General features: G+C 51.8%; 2 protein-coding genes across 22 annotated transcripts in view; one reads left to right on the top strand and one right to left on the bottom strand.

The window, feature by feature from the left end:
- Positions 1–3,508, top strand: part of TEX11 (testis expressed 11) — a 33,269-nt gene extending 29,761 nt beyond the window's left edge. For 4 of the 8 annotated variants that reach the window (XM_056359269.1, XM_056359267.1, XM_056359266.1 and 1 more), the window contains 3 exons: positions 754–874; positions 1,797–1,961; positions 2,502–3,508. In XM_056359269.1, coding sequence (XP_056215244.1) covers positions 754–874; positions 1,797–1,961; positions 2,502–2,591 — 376 coding nt within the window. In that variant the 3' untranslated portion in view covers positions 2,592–3,508. Of the gene's footprint in view, positions 1–753; positions 875–1,796; positions 1,962–2,501 lie in introns of those variants that run through there. The other 4 variants (XM_056359268.1, XM_056359265.1, XR_008825410.1 and 1 more) reach the window with 3 other exon arrangements.
- A 6,548-nt stretch (positions 3,509–10,056) lies between these two features.
- Positions 10,057–25,731, bottom strand: part of DLG3 (discs large MAGUK scaffold protein 3) — a 79,173-nt gene continuing 63,498 nt past the window's right edge. For 8 of the 14 annotated variants that reach the window (XM_056359276.1, XM_056359272.1, XM_056359275.1 and 5 more), the window contains 11 exons: positions 25,093–25,207; positions 21,145–21,321; positions 20,382–20,457; positions 19,672–19,771; positions 16,745–16,786; positions 15,995–16,045; positions 15,102–15,203; positions 14,749–14,921; positions 14,078–14,187; positions 13,002–13,093; positions 10,057–11,229 (listed from right to left, as the gene is read on the bottom strand). In XM_056359276.1, the coding sequence (XP_056215251.1) occupies positions 11,123–11,229; positions 13,002–13,093; positions 14,078–14,187; positions 14,749–14,921; positions 15,102–15,203; positions 15,995–16,045; positions 16,745–16,786; positions 19,672–19,771; positions 20,382–20,457; positions 21,145–21,321; positions 25,093–25,207 (1,145 nt within the window). In that variant the 3' untranslated portion in view covers positions 10,057–11,122. Of the gene's footprint in view, positions 11,230–13,001; positions 13,094–14,077; positions 14,188–14,748; positions 14,922–15,101; positions 15,204–15,994; positions 16,046–16,744; positions 16,787–17,895; positions 17,942–19,671; positions 19,772–20,381; positions 20,458–21,144; positions 21,322–25,092; positions 25,208–25,731 lie in introns of all 14 variants that reach the window. The other 6 variants (XM_056359277.1, XM_056359282.1, XM_056359283.1 and 3 more) reach the window with 3 other exon arrangements.

Below are 25,731 nucleotides of genomic sequence, written 5' to 3'. Positions count from 1 at the left end.
ATCCAGAAGTTTTCTGGCTGTTTCTTGTGAGGAAGGTGTTAATTTCAAATCTTGCCCTGCAGTAGTGAGCTAGGTATTTCAAAGACAATCAAGTGAAGAGAAACGAAGGGCTGAAAGAAAGCCATGAGTTGTAAGTTAGTGATATGGTGCCATAGTACCTGTATGATTTATTTTGCTGGCTAACTGTCTCTCTAACAGCTGTACCTTATGGAATCTAAAAAACAACCTGATGTGTGTCCTTGTCTCTCACTTGTATCCCATAAAGGATTTTTTGCTTCCTTTCAGAGTTCCTTGCAGTAACCACTGGGCAAAACCAGCTGCTGATACTGCCTTTCACACTTCACACTGAGAAAGACCTGTTTTCAGAGAAAATGTATTTGTTACTGATATTCTTGAGGATGCTGCCTACTTAGTTCTTGTTGGTGAAGTTAGAAAAGATACTTGCTCCTGGCTGTCATGTGTGGCACCCTAGAAAACACTGTGTCTTTCCTTCTGTGTTGCTTTGGAGCCCAGCAATGAAAATAATGAAGTACTTGCTGCTTTTGGCTCTTTTTTTGAATAGTTTGTAAGAATGAGATCTGATACTAGAAAAATGTATGTTTCTGCTATAAGGATGTGAATGTAGTAAGCCCCAAGTTGGACATGTCTGTCTGACAATCATAAGAGACCTAAGTTAGTGTGCTGCTGATATTAAAAAGTAGCTGTTTGTGCACATATTTAATGTTTCCTCTTCTGCTCTGTTTTGATTCTCAGCAAATGCTTACATAGTTTGATTGATCTTTCATTGCCGGCTGGATTAACGGACTTGGATATCTGTGTACTGCAGGAGGTGTGGGACTACTTTGAAGATGCTCTGAATGTAGTGAGCAGCACAGTAAGTTGAACAGGAAAACAAGAGATTGGGAAGTGATGCTGAGCACATTTTAAAAAAATTCTCATTGGACTGAGACTAATTAGTAGACTGAACATTATATAGTGTTATATGTGGAGCACCTAAGACTTCTTCAGTAAAAGATACACTGAAATTACCTCAAAAGAAATGCCTCTTGAATATTTATGACTGAATGACGAATTTCCTTGGATTTTGTAAGGGCTTTCTTAGAGACATTTAAGGCCAAATTTTCAGTGCCTATTTTAGAATCTTCTTGAGCTAGAACATCCATCTTTCGTCCTTGCTTTCTACATTCTTACACTGAATATATTTTTTTAAATGCAGATTGCTTTTCCAGATCAGTTTAAAGCCAGCTAAAATTTGGATACCAGTCTTGCTTTTTTTCCCAGCTCTGTTTTGTTAAATGTATTTGGGAACTTAGTAAGTTACTATTTTTTCCACATAACTAGAACTAGATTCTTGTGGCACTACGTGTCTTGTTTCTGTGAAGACAGGTATATGGAGAGTAAAATCTTTATTTCAGTAAGCATTTTTGCTGCTCCTTTCAGGGCTGAAGCATAATGCTGTATAGTGAAGGCAGTTGTACAGAGGAAATCAGACATTTCCACTTAAAATTTCCTAGGTAAAACTCAGTTAAGGAGTATTCCTGTTCAGGACTAATGAAGCCAATACTGTGTTTCATAGCTTCATTCCATTGTATGGCTGTTTCTTTAGTCAGGTTTGAATGTCTCTCCTTCTGTAAAGGTGGCATAAAGATACGCTGTTTCTGACTTCCCCAGAAAAGAATGTGTCCGCAACCATGCCTGCCTTTCCCTGAAGTTCTCATCTATAACTTTGCTAATGTCAGATTTAAAGTGAAGAGTCTATTTTCTGATGAGCTGCTGCTTCTTGTTTGCTCCACCAGGATGCTTACCCAGAGATGGAGATACTTTGGTTGATGACAAGAGCCTGGAATACAGGAATACTTCAGTATACTGTTGGTAAATATAATGAAGCTGAGCAGTGGTGTGGATTAGGAATGCGTTTCCTCAGTCACTTAGGACCTCTGAAGAAAAGCTATGAAAGCCATGTAAGTGAAAGCAGATGGATTTGAGGATGTGGGATCGGATGTCTGGCTTGAATTTGAGATATGCATCTGGGTGAAGAAACCACTGCAAATGATCTTTAAAGGGTTTTAGGAGAAGCGTGGTACCTAAGTATTTTGGGAGAGCTTGATGCTAAAACATTTTTTCAAAGTGAGGCCAGAAAATATTTGATAGGCAATAGAAAGAGTAATGTAGCGTCCTTTTACGGGAAGGATCGTGTAGATGGATTACTGGAAAAAACTATTTGTGGCCATGGGAGAACCCTCGTACCTTGCCTTCTTTCACTGAAGTCAAGGTGCTGTACCGGTTTACTTAAATCAGCTGTTGTATGATCTGGTTTTTTTTCTAGTATAATCTAATGTCTTGTAAAAAGGGTTTAAGCTGATGTGAATAAAATCATTGTAGCTCATCTTTTGAGGTGTAGCTTAGCCGCTTCATGAGAGGGAGAAATTTCAGGGCTAGTATCTCTGTAGAAAGCAATGACACTTTTTCTTACTCTGTCACAACTAAGCTTCTCTCTACAGTTTGTAGCTGGTGCTCCTACCTTGATTCAGCACAAGTGCAAGTGTGGCTGGTGTATGCAGTCATTGTTCATTCTCTTATGCACAAGCTGAGCAATCAAGAGCTGGTTGCAACTTTTATACCACTTTAAGTACATTTGTTAAGACAATAAGAGCTGAGATCACGCCCTTCCAATCTCAACCATTCTGAAATTCTGGGAATAGGTTTATTCACTGATGTAAGACTCAGCTATGAGCTTATACTTTATGTCAGTATAAATAAAACTACCTTTGTTAGGTTGCACTGATTTTAGTATTTTTTTCTTAAACCACTGTAAATCTGAGCCAGAATCTTTGTATCAATCTGAAATTTTAGGTTTAGAAGGTGGTGGTACTTCCACCTATTCCTTTGCTTTTGTTCCCTGTTGGTTTGTTGTATTATCTAATTGAATGTTACAACTTTATCTATCGTTGACAACTGTGGTGCTTATATTCTCCAGATGATTGGTCTTTATAGTGAGGTTCTGGACAAATTGGACAGAGCAAAAGGGTTTCTTCCAAATGAAGAATAATGACAGCCACAGCTACAAAAAAGGAGGAAGCAGTCATTCTTGGACATGTTCTGATGAATGAAAGAGGCTGATAGCTCTGCAAAGGCATGGGGTCATAGGAGCAGTGGAAAAGAGACCAGGATCTCCTTGTTGGCAATTAAGTTATGTACTTTTTGGGAAGTGTTTATAAATGTAACTGTTTTCCTCTAGGAAATAGTTTTCGTTCTCTGGAGTATTATAACAGTTAGAAATAAATACTTAATTTTTTCATGAGACATGTCTGCTGTTGTGTAACAGGTTGGTTTAAATACCTGATTTTAGTAAAGTGACAAGGAGAACAATAAAAGTATTCCAAGACCAGGCATCCCCTCTGGATGCCATAGCTGCCTTGCTACATAAGTATTTATCAGATTGTTTAGTATTCAGTCCCTTTCAGTATGGACAAGAATTCAGAAGCTGTTTGTCAGTTCCACAATTTAGTTAGAATAAAAAAGGGCAGGTACTATACAGCTCACAGAAAAGCTAAAGCTTTGACTAGGTACTGCTCTTTATGGACTACTGGGACACATGTGCTCCTCCTGTTTGAACTAACTGAACTTTAGTCCAGGCAGGTGCTCAGCAAGTAGGCCTAATCAAAGTTAATCCTGTTGTGTAAGGCTATCAGTGAGAACTCGGCACCAAACCAAAAAGAAAGAATGGTTTGGCTGGAGACTGGGCTGGTAAATGGCTGAAACTGCATTAACACCGCAGAAGGTCTGACTACAAATCAGTCACTTCATGCTATAAATGTCTGCAGCCATCAGGGCCCTGAGCTCTCCCTCCACAGCACCTGGCTGTGCGGCAATGATCTCCCCTTCAGTAGGGACGCCTCAAGGTTACCCGTCGAGGCTGAGTGTTCCCTTACCTGACACCAGACATCGATGAGTTGGTAAGTGACCTTTTTTGCATGCATGTAACATTTAAAATACATATAGTATGCTTAAGCAATAATCTCCATGTCTCTCTTCTTTTCGTAGTTTGAGTAAATCAAATATTAGTGATTTTAGTGCTTTTTGTGTGCACCAGGCACCACTTTGTATCCTAGAGCTGAAGCTAGAAACCCACCCTTTGCAAAGCTGCCACATCCTCATGTCTGTTGTGCAGCTGCACACTGTCATTCCCTGAAGGCAGCACCATGAGGTGGGAACGTACTGTGCTAGATGCTTTGCAGTACTGCACAGGTTAGTGCAGCTTCTGGATAATAGTGCAAAAATGGGACTCCCCGAAGGAGTGAATTATATTGAAGGTGCCAACCAGAGAAGTATTGGGAAGTTTATAGGATCTGGTGCCTGCTGATAGCAAGATACTGGATGCTGCAGCTGAGACCGATGCTGTGCCCCTGCTAGTTTGTCGTGAAATGTCATGTTGCTCTTCAGGCTCAACTAGCTAGAACTATGCATTGGTAGGAACAGCAAGGTTACTTTGTGGAAATAAGCAGGATGCAAAGATGAAAGCAAAAATAATTATGTTCGGCTGAAGGTCATGTACGTGTTCTTGTTTGTGAGGTCATCTACAGGGCCTTTATTCTTCAGGCTGAGGTTGTATAAGCAGAGGAGGCCACTTCCACTGAACTTCAGTGGCATTCTGCTTATGGTACCCAGGCAAATCACCCAGGCTGCCTGGTGCAGATGGCTCCTGTGAGACACATAGGAGGATGGGTCTGTTTAAATTCTCCACCTAGTGTGCTTGGTTTACCAGGTCTAATTTGAATCTCTCTGAGCCACTGCTTTCAGATCTTTAATGCACAATGTTCTGTCTGTTTAAGAAACACCTCTGAACCCATAAAAAGCCAGGTGTCAAATGCCACAGCAAATTCTTTTGGAGTCGCAGTTTTGGAGATGTATGCTGCATCACATTAATGGAGGGACTGTAAACGATGCCATAGAGTCAAAGGTATCCATTGCTGCCTGTAGTATCTCCTTGGTGCCTGCTGGGCTGGTTTTAATTACTGTTCTCAGTTCTGACTGGCACAAACACATAAACAGGTAAAGGTGTCACACTGTACCAGATGAAAAGGTCATGTTTGCCTAGTAAGCGTAGCAGGTAATTATATACAGCCATAGAAGGCAGCAAGCATTAAATGCGGGTTTGCCTACAGCTAGAATTGTTTGAATTTTTTCCTTGGAGATGCTCAATTTGATTTCTTTTATGCTACAGACTTTGCTAGGGAGTCCAGATCAGATCAGTTACAGAATCTGCTGACAGTACTTTTCACCTCTTCTCTGTACATTTTTTGTATTGTACGTTTTAGTCTAGGCTTAGTATTTGCCACAGGTTTCCAATAGGGAAAAAATTCCTGTCCTAGTTGAATCAGACCTTAATTGGCTGGATTTCCAGTGGCCATTCCTAATAGGTAATTTGTGTGTAGTCACTCTGTTTTGCAGGTGTTTGTGCACTGAATTTGCTAGTATAAATGCAGGCTGGTCTAGTGTTTACTAAGCTAAATGTTGCTCTATAGTTCAGTAGCCTAGCTAGGATGACTGTGGGATACAAGCCTTTTTAAGCCAGCAACAGCTGACCCGGAGGAAAAAAAAAATAAAAATTAGTGCTGCTTATTCTTCCCCCAGTCTGCTCTTTTTATTGATCAGTTTTGTTGCAGCATCGTTTCAGCTTTAGAGAGTCGTCTGGGTGCTCATCCTTGAGATGTTAGCAGGTTGCTCCAGAGGGTGGCATTGCAGCAGTAGTTTCTGATTTACACGTCATTGGGGAAGCTACAGGCTGTGCTGGACATTTGCTCTGAGAACACAACTGTATCCTCTAGAGTAGTAGTTCACAAATTTCCCCCCTTTCCCCAGCCTGTATTTTATGCCCTGTCTTTTTTTCTAATCTGATAATTTCTTAACAGTATGGGGAGCAGCAACAGTCTAGAGGCACAAGGGAAATGCAGTGCCACTTGGAGAACAGGTCTAGGGAGAGGGTATTTTTACCGCCAAGCCACTAGGAACGTGGCTGCAGGGGACCTGCCCAGAAAAAACAAGTTTTTGCTGAGAAGAGTGTGGGAGTGGGGCAGGGCAGGGAAGACAGAGCCATAGATGCTGAGCCCTGGTGCCCCTTCTGCCACCTGTCACCACCAGAGGCACCTGCAGTAGGAGCACTGGCTTTCCAGCAGCTTTCCACCTGGGGTGCACCTTGGACTGCCTCCCACCACACAGCTTGGGAAGAGCTTTGCTGCTGTGAATTTTGTGGCTGCACTGAGCATTCTGGAGAGGCAGGAAGAAGAGGGGCTGACCTGGTCACTAGCACTTAGAACCGAAGTGATCACAGTAGTCAGAAATCAAGGTAATTGGAAGAGAGCTGAAGCTCATTAGAGGATTGGGCAGAAGCCTTTTGTCAAGTAGTGCACTGGAACTCAGGGGAGGAAATACAGCCATCACCCCTGTGGTAAACCAAATGCGGCCCCAACAAAGTACTGCTTGTCCCACAGTGTGTGCTTGTGCCATTAACAGGTGCTGCACTGACTGACCCAAACAACTTAATGTTTTTCCTTAGGGTTAAAAAAACCCCTAAAGTCAAACAACACAACCCTCATTTTGGAGGCGAGGGATATAAATAAACACTAAAGGCCAGGGGGTACCTAAGGATTCTTTAAGGAAAGAGACATCTGTAACATGATGATGACTTTTTACCTGCTTCACAGCAGATGTTTTGGTGCCATGAATCCTGCTGTGACAGCCTGAGGGAAGCAGAGAATAGCAGTCCTTGAGAATTTTGCTGCCAAGCATCATTAGCAAGACAAGCCATACCTAAGAGCTGTCCACCTGCCTCCATCTCGGGGACCAACAGAGAGAAAATTTTTGAGAAAACTATTACTAAATTCCTTTAAATCCTCTCTTGCAGTAGCCTCAGAGATCCTGTGCTCCTCTGCTTAACAAGGACCAAGACAGTTAATTAACCAGAGCTGCAGACAGAAGCATGGACATGTTTCTCTCTAGCACAAGCAGCTTATGGCCTAATTTTCTGGAAGTGTCTTAGGGCAGATTAGTTTCATGCCTGTTGCAAGCATCTGTAGCAGGACATCTTGGGAGAGAAAAGAAACCTGCCCTTACATTGCACAATGAGAAAGGACCATTAACAGGATAATGCTCTGCTATTGTATGGTCCAGGACTTTGCTAAGGTCCTGATAGGCACAGCAATTTGTCCTTAGCCAGAAAAATTGCTCGTTAAGAAGTTTTAAAAGAGCAAGTTCTTCTTTACTTACATGCCACCCTCATTCTCCTAGCATGTGTGTTACTCTTCTAGTGGTCACCTCCCCCTTAACAGGAGCGGCATGATTTATTTGAGAACATAAATAACCTCTTCCTCTCCCCCCTGGAACTGTCAGAGCAGATCAAGATCGCACATCAGCTCAGTACACACCATGGATTGTCTAGGGAGGAGTGGCAGCAGATCCACATACTGCACATACAGAATTACTGGAACAAACCCTGTGGACTGGACAGAGAAGCCTGGCAGCTACCATGGCAGCCGTTAACAGACAATGTTCCTGTGATGCTCTACATCAACAATTTTATCATTCCAAATCCATCACTATGTAAGGAAGCAGTTTGATTTTTGGCAGTGGCAATGCTAGCATCCGATCTGCTTAGCAACTGTTCACTCTTCCAGTATTTTATGGACAACAACCACCACAAGACTGTTGATCTGATCAGTTAAAGGAGTTTCTGAGCTGTTTTATTTGTCCAGTGAGCTTCACGCATCGTGAATCGTCTGCAAACTGCATGCCCATGCTCGGTATAACACCCCTCTTCCCCTGAAATCTGACTTTACTTCCCTTGTGTGCAGTTTGAAAGGAAAAAAAACCCAGATTTTAAAACCCTCTCACCTTTCAATTAGCTCAGCTAAATGAAAAGGCAGAGTCAGGCAGGAATGTGTAATGATACCCCGTTAACCACATTTGTCTTCCAGCACACAGTCTTGTTCTCTGCACTTAAAGGTACTAGAAAAAGATACTAGTTGTCTTCCTAACTTCTTTCATATTCTCTCTGATGTCTAAACAGCATGTTAAACTGTGAAAAGATGCTCTATATTAGCTGGATTACATATTTACTTTGCTGTCTTTATATCCAATACAGGAACAATTACATAGCAGTATATAAACCCTATTATTTGATCTGCATTTGTAAAGCAAAGTCCCCACAATTCAAGCCATGACCCAAAATATATTTATGGCATCAAGTCATCAGACTGGAGTCAACTTGTGTTCAGCAACCCAACCAAAAGAGCTTTTCAGTGGCCTAGTTACAGCTGTAAGTAAGCCCACTTCCTTTTTTTTTTTTTTTTTTGTTGTTAATTTCCTTTTCGGCAAGTTCTCAGTGACCACCTAAGTTTTTAGTTGTGGGGTTTGTTTTTTTTTTTTTAAACCTCTGTCAAAACTTAAGTATGCTGTGGAGAGACCATATGAATAGTTGCTAAGATCAGCACCAAAAAGCCAGGTCTGGCACACAATGAAGGACTCTACAAGAAGGTCTCAAAGACAGAGTTCTTTGCAACTCTCTGTTTATTAAAAATATATGTCTCCTTGGAAGAAACACTGGTAACCAACTAGTGATGTCATGATCGATTCGATACTGTCAGCTATGCCATGGAGTACATCATCTTTTTCTCCATGTGACTTGATGAGAGGGAGACAGGCTATTAGGAAAAAAAAAAAAAGAAAAAAAGAAGAAAAAAAAAAGAAGACAGGAACAGCGTGACTAGCATCTTATATGACTTTTGTTTCACTTACTCCACATCTCCGGGGACCAACATTTATAGCAGCCGGAGCAGGACCAGCAGGGCAGGGGGCCAGATGCTGAACAGGAATCCATTGCCAAAGTTCCCTCCTTTATGGTCAGTCCAAATGATGGCAGAATCCTTCCTGCTCTCCACCACGCTAGTGGCCGCATCTCTCCTGCAGCACTGCTTTCTGTCCCAGGAAGCTGCTCGGTCCCTGCAGGGCTCCTTGTGATGCAGGACGAGCAGAGACAGCTTCTCACCAGACAGTACGTGTACAGTCTTACAGCAGTTCTTGTTCACACTGAAACGCTATGGCCTGTGCACACCATGCACTGACACACTGCCAACCGTGACCCGGCACCCCGCACGTTCACTTATCTCTACGAAACTGGGGAAGGGAGAATGGGCCAAGACTTACCTGCGTGTACGGTGACCTCCTTTGCTCTGGTGCTTGGCTGAGAAACAGCATTCGCCAGTTCTTTGTAAGGTGGGAGCATTCTTCTACCTACTCATAGCACGTGAGTACGCAGCAACATAGCTCCTGCTCAAAAACTGTGCGAGTTCCCCCCCCCAATTTTACACAAGGCTCGTTCCCACAATAGAGCTCCGTTCAAGCATGGGAGCCAAAGACAGACATTTCTCAGCTTAGGGCCAACCATTTCAGCATTAACGGTTGCCTCACATGAAAAATCTTAGTGCACAGCACATGGGTGCAGCTCTGCATCCCCCTGCCCCACAGCCTGGCCAGCACAGGGCACCCAGTTCCATTTTCTAAGGTGACCTTGAGAGAGGAAGCAGAGCCCAAATTCAGAAAGAGGATTTAAGCAGAGATGTCAGACACAGAACCAGGCGAGGCGGCTGCACCTTCACCTGCCAAGCCCCAGCTCCCAGAGCAGCAGGCCAGGTCCCTGCAGTGCTGGAAGGACAGCCCTTCTACTGGGAAGGCCACCACCTGCACGCAGCAGAGCTGGGAATTTGGCATGGAACAGGGAAGAGAGGGAGGAAGTTTTTGGATTGTTACTGATTTGGAAAAGTGTGAACATCCATCCAAGGCACAGCTGGGGGCTTTTCCTGCCAGTGGCTAACGCAGAAGGGAATGCCAGTGTGCTGCCACAAGCTGGAATGGGTCACAGGTACAGGGCCAGCCCAACGTCCCAGGTTTTCCACAGCAACACAGGACAGCGAGTACCTTTGTTCCATGTGGCTGGTAGAGTATTTCCTAACTAAACACTGCAGATCTAGATTCTATTTACAATAGAGCCAGCTTAAAAAATAAGTTAAAAAAACTGGATTTTATACCCATTCAGTTCATTATTAACAAGAGAAAAATGGAATAATGAAAAAAAAAAAAGGCGCCAACACAGCAACACAATATGGTTTTGGTTTAAAATCAGCTTAAAAAAATAGAACCAAAAGGAAACCTCTCATGCAAACACGTAAGGTGGTGTGTAAAACAATGTGCAATTTAATGTGTAGTATCATCCATTCTCTTGCTCTGCAGCCTCCTGCTCAGTCTCTATCTCCCAGCCTCACTCAGATCAGCTGCGGCTCCTTGCTGTGTTACTCTGGACCACTGGTCCCTTCTGCACAGGCAGCGTACCAGTCTCTGTGTGGCCTCACAGACCTGGGGCAGCTGGCGGGACGCTGGCCCTGAAGGGAGACACTTCCGAAGCACCCGGTACTGTTTTGAGCTCTGCCTGCTCAAGTGGGCTCCCTATGCCCAGTGGTTGGGACAGAGAAACCGAAAGATCCTTGCAGTAACACAATACCTTTTAAGAGAGGTCCCTCAGGTTTCCTAGTCCACATACATATATATATATAATATATATATAATATCTCTCTATATATTATATATAAATTACATATACAGATAAATAAAATGCTTTCTGCTGCCTTTCTGTTGAACTGTTCAGAGCTGCTAGACAGTCACACTTGAAAAAAAATGCCCCTGGAGCTCTGATACTAGCTCATGTGCTCAGAGTCCACATTTCACTTGTTTCTTACATTAGTCCTTAGCTGCCTCCTCCCATCGTGATTCTTGGTTTAGTTAATAATAATAATTATAATAATAATAATAATAAAAAAAGACCTTGAATGGGTTCGCATCTGTCTCTAATGGAGCAGTAGGAAGGTCCATGCAGGAACGGTGGGAACAGTCACGTGATGAATGAGATGAGTTCATCCCGACAAAAGAAACAGGACTAGAAAACTCAATTTTGCGACGATCTAAAAAAGGGGGCAGGAATAGTTTTCATATCCCCCCTCCTCAGGGCAGAGGGCTTGGGTGGGGTGGGACTTCGGAGATCTTCTGCTCACAGGGAAGCAGGTGGGGGACATCTTCAGAGTTTCTCTGGGGATGGGACCCAGATGTAGTGCCCGGACTGGTCCTCGATGATCTGTTTGATTTTGCTGTAAATCTCTTCAAGAGAGTCTCCTTGTACAATGGCTGGAAAAGGAGAGAACAAGCAAGATCTTGAGCATCGGGCAGCACTGTGCTTCCCCTGCCACGAGCTACAGGAGAGGCCTTCGCTCTGCGCCAAAGGGGCTGCTGCGGGGTGGCCAACCACTAACGAACGAGACAACCTGTGTCAAAGGAGCTGTAACAGGCACACAGTGACACAGGGTTAACCCAGCGTATCCAAGGGGATTAGTGAGAGCGGATCCCACGCTGGCAGAGGTCCTCGTGCGTGCGTGTGAAGTGCTGGCCGGGCTCTCCACAACAGGCTGCTAATTAGCTTTGCAAACTGTGTCACACCACCGCGCCCCGGCACCGCAGCTACTCCACCGCGGAGAGCTGGAGGGCCTCTTGGGTTAGCCGGTGTGTGCCAAGCGCATACACCAAAGTGCCAGATTTGTCCGTCCCCTCCGGTCGGCTGCTGAGGGCTCCTCGTATGTGTTCCTCTGCCATGGGGTGGGAATCACAGCGCTGTCGGGCTGGAAAAGGCCAGCTTACGGCTGTTGCTCCCAGCAGCAAATCTTGCCCAAAGACCAGGGACGGTCTCGTCACTTAGCATGGACGCAAGACGAAGCACTTCACTGTGCTTCCTACATCAGAGGAGGAAGATGCGCATGGGGGGCCAAAGCTTTCTGGTAATTGAGCCTGCCTCTGTAGCCCAGCCAGGACCATCCTCCAGCACCTCTGGTTCCCTCGTTATAAGTTCCTGGCATAAAACTGGCTACAGCAACTGTCTCTCTGCCCATTACCCACTTTCAATGATGGGTTTCAGCCAAGAGCGATCCTTTCCCCGGTCAACTTCAAACTCACCATCCAAGCCTGGTGATGTAGCATGCCAAGGGTCTGGCAAAACCACGGCGTGCGCTTTCATTGCGCTCTTCTTGGAAGAGCGCATGGCAGCTCTGGAACTGCTGCCTGGGACAGGAGGTCTGGGGAAAGCTTTTACACTGTTTGTACCCATACATTTGCTCAGCTGAGATCCATTTTTGGAAAATATTCTGCTTGGGATTTTTCCCAGTAGCTGTTAGGTGGGTAATGCAGGGGCTGGCAGGATTATCACTCCTCAGCTTTAGAAGAAACAGTGCACTGCAGGAAAGATGGCACACCAGTTTCTCTGCCTCTTCACCTGCCCGTGATTTTCCAGAATGAATCGTTAGAAACATGAATTCCTTAATGCACAAGGATGCCTGTGTCACAAGCAGCTCACGTCTGCAGGCAGAAAGCACCAGGCAGTCCCTGACCAGCTCTTCAGCCAAGACTACTTAGGAAGCCAGCCAAACTTCCAGTCTTTTTCTGGGAGATGTTTTGTAATAACTCAGGACAGTCTCAGCCATTTAGGTCACTAATTTTTACTCTCTCCTCTTTAAAATGACTCTCTTTTCTTCTTGAAAACACTCCCCTTGCCCATGTTCAGAGAGTTTTATTTCCTGTAGCCTTGCAGCACCCTGAATCTACACTGCACTACTCCTGCCTGGGGATTTTTTTCTTTTTTTATTATTATTAATGTTGGCAATAAGCTCTCACAAACTTGGAAAATCCTGCCTGACAACTTATGTCCTTCTCTAGAGCTGGTTTACTCTTATCCACTGATCTTGGAGCAGTCGCTTTGCAGAGCCCTGCTGGCAAAGAGCCATTTCTTTTTTGCTTTGATGAAGCTGGACATTTTCCCATGACCCTGCAGTGAGACAGTGCTGGTAGAGAGGTCACAGCTGCCAGCCAGAAAAATAAAACAAATCAGATACAAGCCTGTTCAGGACACTCACCTGTAAAATACTCTCCAAACTCTTGCTCGAGTTTCATGGCTTTGTCAAAGACCTTGTTGGCCTGTTCGTACGTCTGTCTCCGGTTCATCTCCCTGCCACGTACAAAAAAATAGCAACTTAGCTCTTTTTCTTAGCAATGAACAGAAGTAAAAATAGCTCATGGAGCCAGGGTGCCTGGGAAGCCTCCGCACACCAGGGACGGAAGCTGTGCAGGACTCAGGACCCTTCCCCATACGCTCTCTGCTGCCTTGGCACTTCATCTCAGCTTCCAACAGTTCTTCCCATCACCATCGCTACCCCCCTTTCGCCACAAATGTGGACTCAAATCCAGACAATCCTCCAAATTTTCAAGACCACCGCAGAAGTCTCCCTGCTTCTCCAGAGCTTGTCACCATCCCCCTTGCCTAGGTTCCCTCGCCTTCATACAACACCCAAATAAGCAATTTGACTGCTTCTGGCTTGAGAAGGGGTTTTCCCAGTCCCCTCAGTGCCAGTGGAGTCTCTTCTGATCTGAGAGCCCATCTCCAGCTACTAAATCTCCTCACACGTAATATCCTCTGCTGCTGCTTGGAAGAGCTGCAAGCTTGTCTCTCACACCTTCCCAGCCTGCGCTCCCCAGGGCCAGGAGCAGCAGGACAAGCAGAAGGTTCCCCCTTAGGCATACAGGGAAGGTCTCCCCTCTGCTCCCCAGGGCTGTCCCGGCTCAGCAACCATCCAGCTGCGATCCACCACTACAAGCTGTCAGCAGCTCGCCTGGCTGGACTTGGGGCCCAGGTGAGCAGGTTATACCAGGCACATTTGGGAGCATTTTTAGATTTCCCATGGATAATCCTCTCTGGGGTGAACAAAGGGCTTTAAGCCAGAGCAATCCATGGAGCCTGGGATGCACCACGGCATTAAATGTGGACGGACACCACAGAGACAGCAAAGGGCCCAGCCACCCTTAACAAGCGACAAGTTCAGCACCAGCAGCAATCTCTGCTGCTTTCTAAAAAGCAGAGGCAGCAGACACACAAATCCCTGATGTGTCAGAGCTGCTCGCCCTGGAGAGGCACAGAACACAGTATTGCACTTACATGAGAGCTTCAATGGATTTTGGTTTGATGAAAATGGCAATGGGATAAAGTTGTGCTTGTTGCAACCTCTTGATAGCATTGCCAGAGACATCCAGGATGCAGTGTTTCCCCTAGAAAGGAGACAATCAGGATCAGACCTACCCACACAGTCTATTCTGTGCAGAAAACAGCTTGTTCATACAGGGATGCTCACAAGAGGAAAGGAGCCGCACAGATGGAAAACCCAGTCCCGAGACAGAAGCCAGCTCCCAGTGGCCTTACATTCCCATCTACTTAGGGTGGGACAGCAGCAATGCAAAGGGACCGAACCGTTGAACTGGTGACACAATTTACAAGCCATCAATACAGTCCAGCGCTCCTGCGGAGCCGCTGCTCCGAGGAGGGCAGCTGGGCACCCCTGCCCTGCCAGCTCCTGAGCACAAGGCTGGTGCCACCAGTGCCAGGCTTTTGGGTGGAGCTTGGATGACGGAGGTACCACACTGAGGTGGAGTAACGTGGCTAAGAAAAGTAGCCACGTGGCTTGGCAGGACCCCGGAGGGAGGAGAGACTCGTGCCATGCTTGTTTAATGTGGTTACAGCCCTTTGTTAGCAATATGGGGAGCGGAGGGGAACTGCTGACACGTCCAGGTTTGGGCTGGATGCTGGTCCCCAGAATGCCACCCGGCACTCACCCTCTCCGCCACTGCCCGCACTGACTGAATGCTGGTCCCATAGAGATTGTCATTGAACTGCCCAGCCTCTATGAACTTGTTGTCCTGGATATCTTTCTCCATCTGTTCGCGGGATACAACGAAGTGGTAGTCTTGTCCGTCCACCTCGTTCTCACGCCGAGCCCTGGTAGTGTCTGGAGGAGAGCAGGCATCGTGAGCAAACCAGGAGGGATGCACACCAAACCTCCCGGGAGGGAGAAACCCCACCCACGCTGCTGGCCCCCTCCCCACGCCGTGGGCTGAGCCCTGCAAGTAGCAGAGCCACCGCTCTCCCCGCCCTCCAGCAAGGGCACCGAGCACCAGCTGGGACTTACGGGGCACGCAGGAACCAAACTTGTGTGGGAATTCGGAGATGAGGTCATCGTTAATTCGGTCCTTTGTCGGCCCCAGGATGATCACCGGCCTTGCATAGTGAACTGTGAACAAGAGCCAGAGCCTGAGGTCCTGCCGGCGCAGTGGGCAGCTGACCCTACTGCCACTGCTGGCATCAGTCCACCCTCTCCCTGCTGGCAGTGGGTGCTCCTGCTCACACGGGCACACAAAGGTGCCTCCACCTATCTCCTCCTGGTCACAGTCATCATCTTCCCATCTTACCCAAACCATTTCAGCAGCCCTGGGGAAGATGCTGTGGGTCTCTGGGGTTGCAGATCAGCAAAGCTGCTCCCTCACTTGGGGCGGGAGCCAGACAACAGGGACAGCTTGGTGAGGATGCCACAGAACCCGGGGAGTGACAGGAGCCCAGGAATCTGATTCAGCTTTTGGCAAGGAGCGACCACCAAGGCTGAGACCATTCAGCCTGCAAAAGGGTCTGCAGGGACTGAGCATCCAGCAGGATTAAACGCTGTGGGCTGAGGCGAGGGTTGCTTTGCAGCAGGCACCTGGCCTGAGGTAGGGAGGGATAATCCTGGTCCTCAGCTTGGGACTACAGCCCAGCCCAGTTTTAGCTCTGGATCTCTCCCTTGGTCTTGCAGACCAGGTCACGAGCCTCCTCTGTTGATTAAAAAGGGACAATCAAGGCCAGGGAAAGCCCCGTGAGGTGACGTGCATGCCCGGCTCTCCTGCTGCACCCAACAGACAAGAAATACACCTTGTGTTCACCGGGTGTCATACTGGTATGGCAGAGGAGGGGAGGAGGTTGTACCGGTCACCTTGGCTCACAGGTACCCACACTGGAGCAGGCACAGGGCAGCTCAGTGCCAGGACTTACTTTCTTGCCGCGTCACCGGCTCGTACGATAGGATGGTGTCCTCTTGTCCTTCTGCAACAGAGCCAGGGAGAGGCAGGTGAGTGCTTGCAGCAGCTTTCCAGCCCCTCTGCACCAGCGAGGGGCTGCCTCCTGCCCCCGCCAGCCTCCCGCAGCTCTGGGGACACTGCCCTGTCACGCTGCCAGCTGACGTGGAGCATGATGGGCATGTGGTTACCAGCCCGTGATCCACGTTAATTATTCACGTCCCAGGTCTAGGTCAAGCCTCCTCTTTCCCTCCCTGCTGCTGCAGGCTCGGGGCCCACTGGGACACACCATCCTCCCTGTGGGGTGGGTGGCAGATGTGCTGCAGATATTCAGCAGATGCGCCGGGGAGAGGGGGAGCTTTCACTGCAGCTGGACCCCCATGCTCTTGTACATGCTTGGGCTCCAGGAGCCACCTATGCTACAGACCCGGCCTCTGGCCACTGCTTCCCACAGCAGGCACAGAGGATGGGGGACAACCATGGACTGGGAACCCACCATCCAGCCTTGGAGCAGAGCAGGGAAGCAGGCAGGTTTGCTCCTGCCCCCCAGCCCCTGCTCCCCCCAGCCCCAAGGGGGCAGCTGGCTGCAGCATCCGTCACCAGCAGGAAGGACCAGCCTCCAAACAGAACCTCCACCAGGACAAGACAAGATGGAAGTGCCAAAACATGCGCAGACAAACATACACGCGTGCACAGGGGCAGGAGAGCAGGCAAGACGCACACTTACTGGAACTGCTCTCGCTGTCACTGGTGTTTGATGTCACGCCCTCTGCAAAGCAACCAGAGAGACCCCCTTCAGAAGGAGCACGGGGGGAAGGCACGGGGCACCCTGGCTGTCACCCAGCACTACTGACCCAGGGCAGGGCAGCACCAGTCTCCCAAAAAACCTGCACCCCAGCACCCGCTGGGATGAGCCTGCGCTGCATGGGCTAGGGCGGCATCTCTCACCTTTTGCTGGGAAACTGGGGAGCGCGCAGGGATGCTGGGCTACTCTGGGAGAAGGCAGGGATGCCAGGAGAGGGCTGCCTGGCAGGCACGGGCAGACACGTGCAGGTGCTGGGCTTCCCCGGCCGAGGGAGGCAGGGTGCCCACGGGGGGCGGCGGGTGCAGCATGCACACAGGTGGCAGGGGAGGGCACAGCTCCACGCTGGCATGGGGGAACCTACCTCTGGGGCTGGGGCTCACAGAGACAAGACAGCGACAGGATGGGACAGAGTTTGGGGCTTTGCTTGCTCAGGCTGATCCCAGTGCTGCAACTGCCCCACCGAGGCTTGCTGGCCGCTGCCTGCCCCCAGGCGGGCTCTGTACCAGTCACTGGGGGTGCAGAGCTCGGCAGGGGACCCACATCCAGCTGGGAGGGCTGAGAGGCTCCCACCATGGTTGTTTTACAGCTCTGGGTACGCGGTGCCCCAGAAGAAGGTGGCAACACTTCAAAACACTGTCACCCGCCCCACTCAGAACGGACCCGTCATGGTCACGGCCACCTCCCACCCGCACTGGCAGTGGCTTCAAGTCTCCGAGAGCTAAACCAGCAGCCAGCCCAGCCAGGAGCAGGAGGAAGGGGAGGATGAGGAGGTACAGCTCACCCCCGGTGTGGCAGGCAGCCCTCAGCTGGGCACACTTAGGGCACGGCCAACATCCCCAAGCAAACTGCCCCGTCCCCTCCCGCGTGCAGCAGCGGCACCTCAAGCCCAGCAGCCTTGCCGGCAGATGTGGCCCAGATGTGGCGCATCCCGGCAGAGAGCATCACCTACGGGGCTCCTCCTTCCCCACACCCAGAGAAGCGCAGCTGCCCCGACCAGAGCCCGGCCATTCCCCAGGCACCACCAGGCATGCCAGCGACGGAAAGTGAACGATGTGCATCAAAATTAGACTTACTCAGGTTCTTTGCTCCATAATAATCGTCACTTAACCCAGGGAAGTCCTGATTTCACAAGACAGCGAGAAGGGGGAAGAGGGGGAGAGAAGAGAGCGCAGGAGAGGGGAGTCAGAGGGACGGGGGAGACAGAGCCAGACCAGCATTAGTGACAGGAGTGCAGAACGGCCCAGAGCTGCAACTGCAAGTGAGGTTAAATGTTTTTCAGAGCTGACACCATCAGCCTGCTGCCAACATCTTGCCTTGTGAGGCTGGACCCCGCCTCCCGAGCTCACCCTCTCTCTACCAAAGAGCCCCCCAAGGGCCACCCTGGGTCTGGGGAGGGCAGGGTGGCCACGGCAGCACCTGCTGGACCAAGCGGTTGCAGCCCCGAGCTGCTAGCAAGCAGGGCCGAGGTGTTCCTCCGTGATGCCCCATGGGGTGCCCTGGCAGGGCGCAGTGGCTCTGTGCTCCCCTAGGACAGCCTGGCCGCTCTGGGGGCAGGCACAGCGCAGCCAGTCCTCTAACGCATGGCAGGGGGGCACGTTCTTCCACCCCTGCTTGTTAGCTGCCTGCGCCCCAGTGCTTGCACGGGCCGTGGAAACATGGGGGAAGGACCCCCCCACTGCAAGCTGGGATGGAGAGCAGCAGAGCACAGGGAGGGAGCTGGCTGCGGGTCTGTGACATGGGATGCTGAAGAGCATTGCCTGCCTCATCCCTGTCTCGTACACCGCTGCGCTGCAGGACTGGCTGACAGCAGCACCCCACTGAGCGCCCAGCTCCAGCACAGAGCTGACGGGAGCCCAGCCACATCCAGGCACTAAGAGATACCCAGACACAGACTTCTACACCGCAGGCCCGGGGCTCGTGCTGGCTGCTAAGCTCACGGGAAGCTGGCGCCAGCCTGGCACGGGCAGCAGAGGGATGTGGGCAGCCCCCGGGAGCAGCCTGGCTTCAACCTCCTGCCTCTGCATCATGCCCAGGAGAGCTACCGGAGGGGAGGGAACGTGCTTGCTGGGCTGGCACCAGGGCAAAGACACTGCTCTGCCTGCCCACACCCTCTTCCCCAAGGTGGGAGGACGCCTGCTGAAGGAGTGGATGCAGTTTCGCACCTGGGAGGAAGTGGCGCTGGGTTCAGCAACTCTCTCCAGTGCTGCCCTTGTCAGGATTTGGGGCAAGAAGCTGAATGCCCTGCCTTCACTGGGAGCCCCACGGTGCTGCCAGGTGAGAGCTGGGGACCCCCCAGTGTCTGCAACCAGCTACCGAAGATGTGCCCAAGTTGCAGGCAGGCAGCCCCTCCACCAGCGAGGGCACGGCTCCCCAGTGCCCACGGGGTTTAACCCGAGGCAAGGGCTCTCATATGGGAACACGGAGCTGCGAGTCACTCCTAGGGGAGATGGGGAGCTCTTCTGGGACCCCCCCAGCCCCTTAGCCCTGACAGGGACAGGAGAAGCTCTGCAGGAGGTGGCCAGCCCCTCGCTTGAAGGGGAGAAGCCCTTGGCAGGTGGAGGGAGGGAGCAGAGCCCGCAGCAGAGGGGGGAGAGCAGGGGTCAGGTGGGTGTAAAGTTGGATGAAAGGATGAAGACATTGAACATGAGAGAGAAAGAGAGTGCCAGCCCGCAACCGTTGCTTTTGTTTCAAGCTCCGGTTTCTCCTAGCTGCTGGCATGACTGTGGAGCACAGACCCGAGCACGGGCAGATGCCAGGACCCCTGCCTGTGGAAACGTGCCGAACCTATCCCCGCAGGGCAGGGGACCAGAAGGTCGCACACTTGCCCTCTCTGGCCAGCTGCTACTTACGTTCCTGTCCGCTGCTCTCCTGGGCCAGGTTCTCTTTGCTCTTGTAAAATGGAAACTTTCGAGAGAGACGGAAACTCTTTTTACGTTTCGTTTTGATCGACTGAAGAACATGGAGATGGAAGGGAGGACAGAAAAAACAATGGTTTTTAACGCATGTGGGAAAAATTAAAGTGAAGAGACAATGAGGAGCTGTGTCAGGGCAGTTACCCTCAAATGAAATCATGGAGATTACATGAAAATTGTAATGCAGGAAAAAAATTAAGCGTGGAGAAAAACATGTGGTAGGGATGCCAGGAAGCTGACAGGGCAATCAGCAGCTCTGCAGGGGTAGCCAGGCCATTCTCCCTTCCTTGTCCACTCACTAAGTGCTCCGCACGAGGGGTGAGGGCAGCTGTCTTCACCTGCATGAGCTGCCTGCAGTCAGCTCCCAGCCACAGGCCATGACCGGACAGGCTCTGCTCCCGCACCACTCCAGGCTGGGGTCCTTCCCCAGCGCTTTCACACCATCCCAGGCTCCTCTGCTCACCCCCTGCACAGTCACAGAGGATTCCTGCTGAGCAGATGCGGGCCCGGACCAGATGCAGACACACTGCTCTTTGCTTTGAGATGCTCCAGCTGCCCCACACCGGGAGCTCTGGCTGCTGGGACTCATCCTGCCCCTGCTGGCTATGGGCTCTGGGTGCCCCGCTGAGCCCCAGCTTGGCACTTACCCTGTTGGACTCGATCATGCCAGTCCTGGCGTGGAACTTCACTGTTTTCAACCGCGCTCTCTCCTTCTTTTCCACCCTGATCAGAAGTTAAAGGGGAAAAAGAGCTGCTAGACCCGTGCATGTGCCCTCCGTACCGCCCGCTTGGCTCCCCAGGTGGCTCCATGCACCCTTGGGTGGTGGCCTCGTTGGCAAAGGGCAGCTTGTTCCCCAAGAGGGACAGATGTAGGGCTGCCTGCCTGAGGTCTGGCCAAGGCCAGCCTCTACAGGAGCAGCAAGGGGGACAAGGCAGCCTTCCCAGGAGGGGAGGGATGGAGAACGGAGGTGGGGCTCATTCTGTAGACCCGAAAGCAGTGGCAGCCTGGTCCTCTGCTCCCTGCAACTTCCAGTCTCAGGGGACCTGGGCTCACACAGCTGGGCAGGTTGTCAGAGGACACAAGGAGCAGCTTGCAGTCACTGCTGTGACTCGGCTCTCACTTGAAGCCCCAGACTGGCTGACACCAGCTATTCATCCCCACAGGGACCACAGATGGGGCTGAGCACTCCCCTCCTCACCTGCAGGCTCACCCAGCTTTGGGGAACATCTCCCCAGGGAGACCTGCATGCAGCCCCAGCTCGCAACCGGAGTGCCCTCCGTACTGCATGGCCACAGAGGGGCAGGTGGGCTGGGACCACAAGGAGATTCCACCCTGAGCAGACCCCCAAGGGCTGCAGGGCTCGTGGAGGCTGGGGAGCTCTGGGAGGTATCCTGCTGACGGACACTCACCTTTTCTTGCTGGGAATGACCCCAATCTGCTCACTCTCGCCGTGGGGTGTGACAAGCCTGGCTTGCCACCACTCATCATCAGAGGCGTTGATGACATGCAGGATGTCCCCATAGGAGAAGCTGAGCCCCTGACTGGGCAAGCAACTGTCCCGGGTCCGGTCGTAGTCAAACAGGGCTCTGCAGAGGAGCAGAGAGAGGAGCAATGCCTTCCCTGAGCAGGGCCAGGCAGCGAGGGCAGCAGCACTGCCCATCTCCTGGGGCACTGCCACCTTCATACCTTAAAGGACTTAAGCCCAAACTTTGGGGAAGGCCCCCGCCAAAGCCACCAGCACGCCCCTCCTTGCTGGTGGGTTCAGCACAAGCCCTGGAGCACGCAACGTGGGAATAACGGTGCTGGACCAAACCCATTCACTCTTAACCCTAGCTGCGAGAGGCACGCGAACCGGACACATTGACGGTGGCTGTGGTTAGGAGCAGGTGAAGCTCACGCAGGCTCAAGAAAGCAGCAGTGTGTGGGAGGGCAGCAGGGAGCTGCGGTGGGGGGCTGCTCCCCACCGTCGCTTCCCAGTGGCTGTGGGGCCAAGGAGTGGGACGGGGAACATCAGACCCCAGTGCTGGTGGGTGGTTGCCCAGGCAGAGACCGCGGGGTGCTTGGAGCACGCACGTTTTTTATGTACAGGGGGACATTAGTTCAGAGCCTGTGAGTCAGGAACGCATCTGAGGGCGTATGTCTCTGCTTTCACAACTGATCTTTTTCAGACTCCTGAATACCTTCCCCGAGAACAGTTCATTTAGTTTAAAATTATCTTCAATGTTAAACTAACCAGTTACAGAAAATATTTTTTAATTATTTTTTAAAACTAGATTTAAACCCAAACCCTTCCTGCACACACTTCATTGCATGCAGCACTGCAGCCTGTACCCACAAGCTGCTCTTAGTGGTTTCACGTTCACAGGCAAGTCATTCTACTGATGTCTTATCTCAAACAGTGTCTGCTTTGATATATCCACTTTGCAACAAACCAAACCAAGGTCACCAGCACAACCCCTATGTTCACTCCTTTTGACATTGGCCCTGCTCACCCCCTAGCCCAACACGAGCCCAAGCACCACAAACACCGGCTCACTGCTGATTTAATCCTGGCACTAACAAGCTTCCCTCAACCGGGAGGGACACCCTCTGACCTGCTCATCACCTCCCCTTCCACTGCAGCGTTTCCCAAGGGGAGCGCGTGGTGCAAGTGGGAAGGCTGAGGGACCCTGCAGCAGGTCCCTGTGGAGCAGCAGCTTCCCATGGAGCAGCAGAGCTGCGAAGGCATTTCTTCAGCCAGATTCCTGCTCCAGTGCTGCCAGGAGAGCACCAGGCAATGAAACCTTTCAGGTCACTTGGGACTGGGTCAAGGCAGCCAGTCTTGAATGGGGAGGAGAAGAGGGTTTGTCCGGTGGCTCGGGGAGGGCTCTTTGGGATGAGACCCAATGCAGCCCTATTCATCCAGGCACATCCAGCCACCAGGCTGCTTCCCCTTTCCCAGCTTGCTCAGGGCTGGGGCAGCTCTCGTGCTTGGTCCCTCTGCACCCAAGCGTGGCACGCTGGAGCTGGCAGCAAAGCACAACAGGGCACTTTTGCTGGAGGTAAGCAACCCTCACAGGCAGCTCCTGGCCAAAATACAAGGCTACGCATGGCCAGCAAGCTCCTGCGATACCAGCACCATCCGGAGCAAAGCATGAGCCAAGAACTGGTCAGGCCGGTTCCCGAACGGAGGCGGGCTGTGGGGTGCCCTGCCCACACCCCGCACCCTGCCTCGCAGAGCAGCGCTGGCCCCACGGCTCCCTGCCTCCTCCCACAGCAGCCACGGGCATCCCAGGGCAGGCGCAGCAAGATCTGCGCAAGGGCCAGACACCTGGGAAGCTGATGCACGAGATCTGATGCACGAGACATTTGCTTCCCCAAGGCACGATGCTCCCAGAGACCAGTCCCCGGCCGTGCCGGCACCCAGGACCCACCGTGGCTGGGTGCTCCCCGGTGCGCACAGGGTGCAAGGGCCAGACAGCAGCGTGGTCGCTCCGTTCTGCCCCCGGGCCAGCTCACAGCACACGGCGGGAGCAGCCAAGAGAGCAGATGGTTTGGCTGGAGGGCAGGGGAGCAGTGCCAGGGGCTCCCACGGCCTCCTCCCGGTGCCCAGGCACGGTGCCCGCCTGAGCCCCGGCCCCACGCGGCACAGCCCCGGCCCCGGCGGACTCTGCCCTAATGCAGCGCAGGCAGCACATGAATCCGCTTTGCCCCTGCCCGTGCTGTGCAGCTGCAGCTCCAAAACAGACGGTGAGGGCCGGCACGCCCCGGTGGGCCCCGGCAGGCGCTCGGGTGCCTGGCTCTGGCCCCGCTGATGGCACGCGGGGTGCAGTGCAGCCTCACGGGGCTGACTCAAGCAGTCGGGTAGCAAGTCCTGTAATTGATGTCCTGTCGGCTGCGCAGCAGCTCAGCTGGTTTCGGGTAAACTCTGCTCGAAACTACCCCGCCCAGCAGGGCTGGCGCAGCCCAGGCACACGGTGGCTCGTGCAGCCACATTTGTGGGGTGTGCGGCCGCCGAACCGGGGAGGGTTGGGAAGGGCCATGCTGGAGAAAGCTCGACTCCGGGATCACCCGCTCAGCAAGGTGCTGCCCAGTGACCACCTGAAGCCACCTGGGTGCGTATGAGGGGACACTGCTGCAGAGGCCACCAAAGCCAAGTGGAGGCATGCATTGAGACGTAAGATGCTACAAGCAGCCCAAAGGCAGCAGGGAGGTCTCTGGCTCACGGGCATACCCCGATACACGCAGCACTTCTCCAGGCACGGATCAGGAGACTCACAGGCTCAACTCAAGCTGGACCCAGGCTGGAGCCTACTTGACCTGTGAGGGTGGTCATGGGACAGCAGGGGAGCAAGGGCAGGACTAGCAAGATGTTTATTCAACACAGCACCCAGCAACTCGCACACCCCCAATACGAAGCACTGGGATCCTAAATCATGCAAGATGCCTGCAGAGCCTAACAGGAAGGTGTGAACTGCAGGAACCCAGAGCTGCAGCTCCCTCCCTTCTGGCCAGGCTGGGCTTGCACCAGGTCTGGCAACAGCCTGAAGCCCCTCTGCATGGAGCAACAATGCAGTGGGAGATGCAGGCTGAAGCTGCATCACCCTCAGCCACTGTCATCCTTCCCACAAGGAAGAAGCATCCCCTGCTCCTGCCAGCTCCCACCTGCAACAAGCTGTGCTTGATGAGGATTTACCGGATTATTTTAATTACCAAGTTAAAATTACTCATTAGCTGTCACCCAACTCGTGCTTCGGTGGGCAGGAGGCAGGCAGGGGCAGGGGCTGCCCTGGCACACAGGACTAGCAGCAGCTATTGCTGCATGGCTGCTTAACCCCTGCCTGCCCTGTGCCTGGCTCCAGACCAAGAGCACATCGAGGGCTCAGAGCAATAATCCTCCAAAGAGCTCATCTTCCCTCCAGCCAGATCCTGCTACAGGACTGGTGGGAGGAGACAAGGAAAAGCCTGTTAGCAGGGAGTGGTTTGAGGAGAGCACCCTGAATGCTGCCCTGAGCAGAAGTGGCACTGGATGCCTGGCATTTCCCTGTTTCCCAGTGGTCCCCAGTAGGTCGGCCTGGCTGGCAGCTGCCCAGGGCTCTGTACAGACACCAGCGCTTTCCAAAGCGAAGCAGCCCTCAGAAAAGGAGCACAGAGCATCTACCCCCAGTGAACCACTGCAGAAGTATCACTCTCCCTGCTGCACCCTCTGGGCTTCATGATGCATCTACCACACTCGCTTCCCTGGCCTCCAAAGCACCTTTTCACAGAGGTGCGTGGACCAGGCTGAACCATCCCACCCTGTGGGGATATACCCATCCCACCCACCTCTGGCTGCCTGGGGCAAGGGGGCAGGCGGGGGGGGGGGCGGTGAGCCTTACCGGACATAGAGAGATCTCTTCTCGCTTGTCCGGAGCGAGCCGGAGCCAGAGCTCATGCTGCTGTTCATCATCTGCTCTCTCAGGTCGTGGATCTTTGACTCGAAGCGGCTGTACTCTGTGGGGAGAGAGCTGGTCACTGCAGGCAGGAGCTGCCCCTGAGCCATGCCCCCCCAGCACAGAGCAAGTAAGTGCCAGGAGAGGCAATGACAGCCTGTCCGTGAGGCGTCTTGCCCATGAGCCCATCCATCCCCCCACACAAGGGAAGCCAAAGAGGCTGCAGCAGCCTGCGGGAGCCCTGGCAGGTCACCTGGAGCTGGCAGGGCACTGGCTGCTCCCAGGCCCACTCCAACGTCCCCCCAGGCAGCTTGGGCAAGGGCTGCAGACATCTCTACTGCTACTGAGCTGCAGCTCAGCGAGGGAATGGCTGGGCAGGGCTTAGCAAGCTGCTGACCTACAGAACAGTTCAAAATGTGCAGAGCCTCTCCAAGAGACCCTCACCCACCAGACGGAGCAGCAAGGCATGACTGCAGCCATGGGGGTCTCCACACCCACCGCTCTGCCGGCAGCACAGCTGCTCTCCCCAGCAGGCACGGGGAAGAGGGTGACAAAGCACAGCTCCCATCCATGGAAGGGGAGCAA

Source organism: Falco biarmicus, chromosome 14, assembly GCF_023638135.1.
Source record: "Falco biarmicus isolate bFalBia1 chromosome 14, bFalBia1.pri, whole genome shotgun sequence".
Taxonomy (NCBI): Eukaryota; Metazoa; Chordata; class Aves; order Falconiformes; family Falconidae; genus Falco; species Falco biarmicus.
The sequence above is the reverse complement of the archived record's forward strand: the minus strand, read 5'-3'. Positions and strand labels throughout refer to the sequence as shown.